The sequence below is a fragment of the Centruroides sculpturatus genome, unplaced genomic scaffold (genome assembly GCF_000671375.1).
Source record: "Centruroides sculpturatus isolate CEXI.00-Female unplaced genomic scaffold, Cexi_2.0 scaffold2547, whole genome shotgun sequence".
Taxonomy (NCBI): Eukaryota; Metazoa; Arthropoda; class Arachnida; order Scorpiones; family Buthidae; genus Centruroides; species Centruroides sculpturatus.
This window is the reverse complement of record NW_019386852.1, coordinates 12,121-21,656: the sequence shown is the minus strand read 5'-3', so window position 1 is coordinate 21,656 and position 9,536 is coordinate 12,121. Positions and strand designations below refer to the sequence as shown.

Below are 9,536 nucleotides of genomic sequence, written 5' to 3'. Positions count from 1 at the left end.
AAATTAAATAATTAGATAATGCAAGTATAATTGATGAAATAAATTAAACATCCTTAACTTCTGATAATTTATCAAATTAAAACAATTTCTTTTCACAACAAAATACAGAACAACAAAATTAAGATTTAATTACAAAAATATAAATTATGGAATTTTGTAAAAAAAATATTTGAATTTAATAAAATTATAATACAGCATAATATAATAAATTCAAATTATGTAAATGTATAAATTAGAAATTTTTTTTTAATGTATTTATTTTCAAAAATAAAAACTTAAATGACATGATTAAATATTTTACTTCTTATTGTACAATTTAAATATTTGATAAAGTGAAAACACATTAATATGAGATGTAAAAAATAGTTATACAATACAGTAGAACCTCAGTTTAACAGACTTTGATTTAATAGACAAAATATTCCCATCCTAAAGGAAAAATTTATAACCTTTTTATTCATAGAGAGAACATGCTAAAAGATAGGCACTGAGTCAATAAGTATAATAATATTTTATTCGTGCTTATATATTATAACAAAATTTTAATATATCTTATTGTAAGTTTGTTATTAATATATGTTTATAAAACACATTAGATTTAATGGATATTCAACAATAGTGAAGACTGTTTCCTCCCAATTAGTCTGTAAAATCAAATACCCATATCTACCGTATACAGAATTATTCATCTAATTATCATATCAACCATTTTGTAAAAATATTTCACAGATTCTCTTAATTATCTTTTGATATTGAAAAAAATATTTCAATTATATACTTGCATTTTATTGCTTTAAAAAGAATAAAAAAACATTTCTAATTTCTGTCTATTATACAAATACCTGTCCTCATCAATAAAGAAGTTATTTCAAATGCTGAAGAATAAGCTTGCTTTTTTCCAATAAATTCATCTAAAATAATATCTTTCTTAATTTCTGAAACTGGTTTAATATTTTCATCAGTATGAAATTGTAAATTGCTTAGATCAGTCCATGTAGCTGTAGGAACTTCTATTTTAGAAAACTGACCACACATACATAGTTCATTTGTAAAATTCCATAAATGATTATGTATGTTATCTATCTTAAAATCATATTTTTTACCTGAATGCACACTTACTGCAATTTCATAAATAGCAGAAACAAAACTTTCTGCTATTATTAGTATTTGTTCTTTAGAACATCTAAAAATGTTGCTCATCTCATCAATTGTATTATTAATCTGAAATATGCAAAATATAATGTAAATGTCTAAAATATTTAAGTGAAAATGTAAACATCAATAATATAATAACAACATACCTTTTTGTATAAATGTGCTGCTAATAAACTTTCAGTACATCCAGCTCCAAAGGACATAAAACGACTATTAACTAGTCTATATAATGTATCTATTGCTTGTCTACATATAATCTGCAAATAAATGTATTTGTTAAGTTCTTATTTAACTATTAATATAATTTAATAAATATAAATTTTTGTTCATAACAGTTTTGTGGTCAATTTACAATTTTTTTTTTCAAATTCAAATAATGTTTATTTGTAATAGGGTATACCCGTTACAAGGGGATGTTACAAGTGATAACCAACCCAAGTTGGTTTTTTCTCTAATATAACATATAATTTCCAATATAAACATCATCTTATCTATTTTCTTAACATTAACATACTTTTTGTATTATAAACTTAATTCTAAACACTTATCCTGTTAGTTCATTACAAAAGATATTTTTTTCTTTTTTACCGATATGAATTAGTCAATTAACAGTACTTTTCTGTTTGGAAAAGGTACTTGATATTTACATTGACATTTTTAACCAATGCATGGCGGCTATATCCAAAGACCGTGATCATTGAAGTACTCACAGTTGACTTTTTAACTATTTTCTTCTTTTATTTAATTTTATATGATTGAAAAATCACATATGGCTGAAAGGTATATAAGTTAATTTACAAATAACAGAAAATCTTTTAATCTGTTATTTCCTTTATTAATTTAATATCATTAAGAAAATAACTTGATCTTGTTTCTTTATAAATCAATTTTTGCAAGAATATGCAAGATATCACAACAGTGTTTTTAAAAATAATTAATTCTATCCCGGGATTTCCCGGGATCCTGGGAAACAGTTCACTTTTATCCCGGGATCCCGGGACAAGCAAAAGACCGGGAAATGAAAAACCCTAAGCAAAATGTAATTACCACAATGTCTCTACTTTTAATTAACTTATTTTTCATAATCAAACATTTTGATGATAGGAGAGTACTCATCAACATTAAGTAATAAAAAAACAAGAATTTTGTAAAAACTGCATTATAATTAGCTGCTTGCACCAGCTCATGTAATATTAATTTTAATTAGTTTTGTAATAATCAATTTTAAATTAATAAATTACAATAAAAAGTTAATGTTTTATTACTGTTTGAAACTATTTTATTCCAACTTGTAAATCAGTAAAATTTATAATGAATATATGTGCATATATTCTTTTTAGTTTTTAGTGGCCTAGTTGTTAAAAATTACCAATATACCATTAACTGTAACATAGCTATAAATACAAAAAGATATGTTATCCCTGCTTGATATTTTTTATGCACACAATTGGGTATGTAAATGGAAAGTTGTATCACAGTTAATAAATTTATTAACTTTCTGTTTAATTTCTTATTTGCTTATAACAGTAACATTAACACTACCATCTAACATTATCAATATGTATTTTCTTTGGCAACTGTAAAAAGCATCTTGAGATGTAGAAATGAGTAACAACTAATTGAAAAATGGAAATGTTTGTTAGTTTATGAGATAACTTTCAAAGCAAATATAAATATAGTCAGTATGATAACAGAATAATGCATTAAATTTTTGATAATTTAATTCCATCATGATGCAAGTTTGGATGAAATTACAATAGAGTCTCGAAAACTCAGCACTCGATAACCCGGCAGTCCAGATAACTTGGCCACACCCTGGCAGGGCAAAAAAATCCTTAGTTAATTAATTTTCATTATAGACAGCTTTATGCCTCATAAAGTATTTTTCTGAGGTCTGTCTTATCAGGTAAATTNAACAATATTATATGCAGTTTTACTCAAGGGATGTGTGTCACCAGGTACAACATAAAACAGAATGTAAATTTGTGCTCCACCCCAAGTAGTCCCAGATGAATGCTAGATACATATGCAATTGTACATGTATCTAGCATTCTATGTAATGTTTAATAGAAAAACATTAAAATATTTTAATGATATATAATGAATAACATTTTAATCTGATGTTTCCAAATATGCAGAGCAAAATTTTCTTATACTGTATCAAGCACACTAATTGAGAAAAATACAAGTAAATCAAAGTTTACACCACAGTGGGTAGCATATAGTTGTTCTTGCATGGATTAACAGAAACTGGAGAAATATTGCTTACTAACTTAAGAGTCAGATTCAGTGGCACTAGAAGTGAGTTAACCTAATCATTCACCATCCACAAAAACATGAATCCATGTGTAACAATCCTATGCAAAACAAAGCCTATGATACGTGGGAGTAGAGCAGGCCCTTTTAGCCTTTTGTTTTTTTTGAACAAATGAAATGTTTAGAATGTTTCTTTATTAATAAAATGCAGTCTTAAAGATTTTATTTTATATTAATAAAAATAACATTAATTTTATAGGCACCTATAAAATTAATCACTAAAGGCCGCAAAGGTTACCCGCAACTCCTTCCCTCAATAGGCCTGCATACTATAATAATTTCAATGGCTTTATTCAGTTTTATCGTAAAGTTACAAGATTTGTTATTATTATTCAATTTTGAAGACAATATTTCTATTGAAACCAGTGAAAATTATTGTAAACTTTAATAAAACTATATAAAATTTTCAATTGAATTCTACTTTATATAATTATAATAATAATTTTAAAAATTTTGAATCAAAATTAACTACAAATAGAAAAGGAAAAAAAATCTAACTGTGTTAATATGATAAAGAAAATATTAAAAATTAGATTCTAATAAATATTCTAAACATAATAAAACAATTAATAATTTAGCTTATTTATAATACATTAATTTCTATTTTTAATTTTAAGTCTTAATATATATGAAAATCTTCAATTGTTATATCTTAAATTAAAAGAATCATTGATTCAAAGTGCAAATTATTGTTATTCAAGTTATATTGAAATGAGTTTTAATCTAATTTTAATTATCAACTTCAATATTTTGTTTTTTGCAATGAAATTTTTTCAGTTTTATTTATCAAGTGCTTAAATATGTTCCAAACTTATGCAACAGCATATATTTTGATTAAATATGTAAGATATAAACAAAATTTGTAAAATGATTTGTATATTCTGCAAATGTTCAAACTGAAATTATAAAATGTTTCAAAGTTATATAGTCATTGTTTTATGCTTCAGGAATTTGTATGGAATTTATTAATATTGATTGCATTGTATATCTTTTCATATATTTTTGGAAAGAAACTGAAGATTTTTTTTGGAATTATAATTTTATTTTTTTATAAATTTCTAAAACTTTAAAACTAAGAATAATATTACAAAATGAATATATTATATAAGAGCAAAAACACAAATTTTAAAATATTTTATATAATAAATATGAATAAATAATAGAATATTGATTAATTTTTTAGTTAAATCTAAAATTCCTTAAAAATAACTTAATAATTGTTAAAAATTCATTATATTTAACGTCAACACACAAAAAATTATTAAAGATAACTACTGATAAATATTAATTATAATATTATTTTAGTACTATATCATTAAATTAAATTAAATTTATAATAATTACAATATTTGTAAAATATTAAAACCACGGTTCTTTTTCTTCTTAATAAATAAATTACTTTATATAATTACACCTTCCAGCTAAAATTTTAATAATAATAATTTAATTTTTGTAAGAAGGAAATTTCAATGTAATAAAAATTATATAGAACCACCTTGAATCATCAATACATCTTTAAAATAGGTTTATATTATAAGCTATTTTATCCAGTATAAAAAAAACTTTCAACCCTGTTTTCATTTAAAGATATAAATTAAGTCAATAATTATAATATAAAAATGTAAGTACAAAAACTTATATTTTTAATTGCTGCATTTTACATTTTTAATAAAAAATAAAAAAAATGATTATTTCTTAACTACATTCGTATCAATATACTACTATCAGACTATCTACTTTAAAATTTAAATAAATAATAAAATAAATGTATAAAAATGTAGAATAGATGAAAAATATATTAACATGAAAACATAAATGAATAAAATTAGGGAAATAAGCATTATTACTGCTTATTTTTCCTAATTTAAGTATTAAGTATTTTAATACTTGGGTTCAAATTTTTACCTTAAAATAGAAAAATTACATTTATATAAGTGAAGAATATGTAAATATATAAGCACTAAATACAGTGTTTATGCCAAATTAATCAATCCACCTTTAACATTAGGTGAAATTGAAGTTCATCCACCATTCACTGTTAAAGGTGCATTGATTAATTCAGCAGATTAACTAAAATGGCTAATTCATCCTTGTTTAAGTGTTTATTACAAGTAAAATTTATATAAAATTTGTGCTCCACCCCAAGTAGTCCCAGATGAATGCTAGATACATATGCAATTGTACATGTATCTAGCATTCTATGTAATGTTTAATAGAAAAACATNTACATGAAAGTTACTAAACTTAATAAAAATATAATCTGTTAATTATGAAAAAGTACTTTATAAGCAATTCATAAAAACTAAAATTAATAATTTATTTTTATTATTGCATATCTTCTGCACATATCAATAAAAACAAATTACAAATTCATCAGGTCTACATCAATAAATGAATTTACTTTTGAAATATTTATTTATTAAATATTTTAAATTCTTTCTGCCTTATGTTTAATAAGAGGATCTTTTATTCACACCCATCATGGATTCAGTAAAATCTGCAATAAAGTAGTGGAATGGTGGGGGATGGCTTGATCATCTAAGAAAGTTTTTGAGGATTGAACCCAAATTTGAATCTCAAGATCACTCAGAGCAGCAAATGCATGCCTTAACAGCCTCAACCATCAACCAGTATCTTTATTAAAACTGATTTACAGGATAGCCATAAATTGTTAAGTACATTTCAGTAATGAATAGTAAATGAATCAAAGAACTAGTATCTAATTGTATTATATATCAAATCATTCAGCAACTTAATTTTTACAAATACTGTTTATTATGTCCATGAAATTTGTTTAAATATTTATTAATTGCTTTTTGGATTCTACACCAAATAAGCATTTTGTTTAATAATGGAGTTGATTTGATGTTAAATAAATATTGTCATTTTGTTCTTAAAACTGATGACAGTTAAAAATTTTTTCATTTACAATAATATTAATAACAGTTTTAACTCAGCTCAATTAAATATAACTTGTTAGCTCATATAGCATGCCCCTAAACCAAAATATTAAGAGGTATAAAAAAAGGACCTAACAATGAAAGCAAAATGTACATTTCTGTAAACATGTTTTAAAACTTTTTGTATTTTGAATAATTTTTATTACAAGAATTTAATAAATATAATAATAATAACAAAATTTAATATATTATTAAATAAGATAACAGAAAACTTCATTACAGTTTCTTGACAGAGTAATGAATTTATAATATATAAAAATAAAGTATAATAAAAATGACAGAATAAATCTAAAACACCATAAAAGATTTTTATTAGATTAAAGATTGAATTTTAGGGTAACTCCTAATTGAATCTTTACATAAAATTACAGAGATATTATATATGTTACAAGGAAGGTCCAAAGAATCAGTAATCCTAGAATTGCGTAGACAAATATTAAGATTGCTGACAATGTTTTGTGCATTGTTGAAGTGGAATTTTAATTCAGACTTTGCTGGAACACATTAACTTAAGATTGCCTAAAGAGGTTTGGACAATGTCCAAATATTGATATTTTTATTCACATGTTAACTACTTTACCAAGCTGAATAGGCATGAGATAAAAAAAAATTAAAAAAAGAAAGTGTTTTGTCAAATACTTCATTAAAGAATAAACCTTACTTATAAGAATTGAAATATGTCAGTAAAAAGAGAACAAACAAAAATTCAATATCTTACTAAAAACTTATGAATCACTTTTCCTGAGGCCTAATTATTAGCACAAGAGTTTGAATTATGGCATCAAAAATTGAACAGCAGTTCTGCCTTTTTACATTTGCATATGTTTGTTCTGCACTTTTTTATGCAATGACACTTGATGAATCTGGAAATACTGTATTTATTATAATATACAGCACCCTTTAATAAAAGGTGCCCTCTGATATACAGCATAGTTATAAGGTGAAAAAGTTGTAAACTGCATCCTCTAATATCAGGCTTAAGAGTTACTTAAATCAGACTTTCCTAACTCAGCTGAGCATGGATAAATGATCATTTGATTATGTATTGGGTTGTTTGGAAATTTGNTAAATGTATTGTTCTAAAATGATGTTTAGTTATAAAATTTATAAAAGATAAAATAGTTAGTTCAATACAGTCAGAAAATATATTATATTAGCCAAAAAAGTAATTAGATTGAAATTTATAACAATAGATACTTTTTCCAGTTTTAAATTGGTTTATGATTGTAGTAAAATCCAATTCAACATGAGGACAGAAAATGCAACATTCCTGAAAGTTAATTTATTTAAACAAAATCAAATCTATTATCATCAGTAATTTCATTTGCTTTAAGAATAAAAAACAAAAAGAAACAGAAAAGCATTTTAATTAAACTTTTGATTCAATTGTTTTTCTATTTGGTAGAAATGCTTCTAATTTCTTAGATTCATATTCTTAAATTATCTAAAAATGGCAATAGAAATAGAATTTTTGAAAATTTTTTGCTTTAAATAAACTGACTACAAAAAGTTATATTTTCTCTCTTTCATTTACTAAAATGCTGTGTAAATGCAATATCATTAATTTCACTTTCAAGTCAAGCATTAAATTATTGAATTAATATTTATTTTATAAATTGAATTCAATGAGCTAATAATCTGTTAGTATATTATGTAAACTTCATTTACGCCAGATAAACATACATAATTATTTATTAAAACTGCTTTAAAAGTTAAAATAAACCACTTCTCAGCATCCCAGTAAATTACTAAAAATATTGTTGTTATTTAAAAATAAACATATAAATTAATTTCTACTAAAACTTCAGTATATCACATTTCATTTATTTTTTTTACTTTCATTAGTGAAAGATTAGTATTTCTATGTAAATATTTTTCAGTTTTTGTGATTTTATTTTATTTTCCCAGGGTAATGTTACTTTTTTTACAATAAATATATCAATTTACTATATTGTATTCTTATATAATAATTATTGTTATTATTATTATTGATTTAGGTATAATATAAAATTTTAAAAGATGAATGAAGGTAATAAATTTTATGAATTTATTAAACTTTTCAAAATATGCTAAATAATAAATTCACATACAATAAAACAGACTGTAACTATAAAAAAAAATTACATTTCATTCACAAAACACTCTAATTTGCAATATTGCCTTTAAAAGTACTTTTTACTCATTTATATTTATCAATCATACTTGTCAACAGTGGTACAGTACTTGTCTAAAATATGAACTCTGAAACAGTTCAGCATTAGACAAATACTATCGGTTTTTATGTTCATAAAATTTTCACAATTTGAATGTTTACCTTCATTCATCAACATAAATCATGTAAAATACCCAAAACAACTTCTTCCTAGCAATCAACAATATTTTATTACCGATAGTTAAGACCTTTCGGATGGTTAACCATCCAGCATCAGAATCAACTAATCTATTGAATAATAGATTTCTAGAATACATTTCAAAGAATAATCATAAATGTAAATAATATAACATTCTCAAAAACATTGTATTATTTACATTTTGAGTTTAAAAAACATTTCACTTTATATTTTCAATCAGAAACATGAAAAAAAATAAGTGTTATTTTAAACAATCATTTTATTCTAGAATCTATAATTTGATACATTAGTTAACAAATAAAAAAAAATTGTTGAATACTAGACAGAAACTGTTTTAGACTTTTATATGTAAAATTTTCACTTCTAAATAGTCCTTTTCTCTTATCATACATGTTCATCAGTAATCAACAATAGAGTGCAATGTGTTTTAAAATAATTTAATCAGATTTAAGATTTTTCACATAATGTTTTTAAAACATTATAATTTAAAAAATATATATTGGGAATCAATTCTAATAAGCAAAATTAGGGTTTCTCAAACGGGATTCTGGGATCCCGGTTGTTTTTTTAACCCGGGAAATATCCCGGGAAATTTTTCTTATCCCGGGAAATCCCGCAAATTTCTTAAAAATTCACTTTTTTTCTTATTTTGTGTTAAGGTTGAGGAATTTTGCAAATAGAAAGCATAATTAACTCATTCACTGTCAGAATACATTTGTATTTATTAATTTTAAACCTACCTATTAGTTTTTTT

At 23.5% G+C, this 9,536-nt stretch overlaps 1 protein-coding gene across 1 annotated transcript in view; it reads right to left on the bottom strand.

The window, feature by feature from the left end:
• Nucleotides 1–287: 287 nt before the first annotated feature.
• LOC111615849 (McKusick-Kaufman/Bardet-Biedl syndromes putative chaperonin-like) overlaps nucleotides 288–9,536 on the bottom strand; it is a gene marked incomplete at its 5' end in the record, with an annotated part of 15,462 nt that continues 6,213 nt past the window's right edge. The window contains 2 exons of the mRNA XM_023357282.1: nucleotides 288–1,221; nucleotides 1,302–1,412. Of these exons, the coding sequence (XP_023213050.1) occupies nucleotides 817–1,221; nucleotides 1,302–1,412 (516 nt within the window). The remainder of the gene's footprint in view (nucleotides 1,222–1,301; nucleotides 1,413–9,536) is intronic.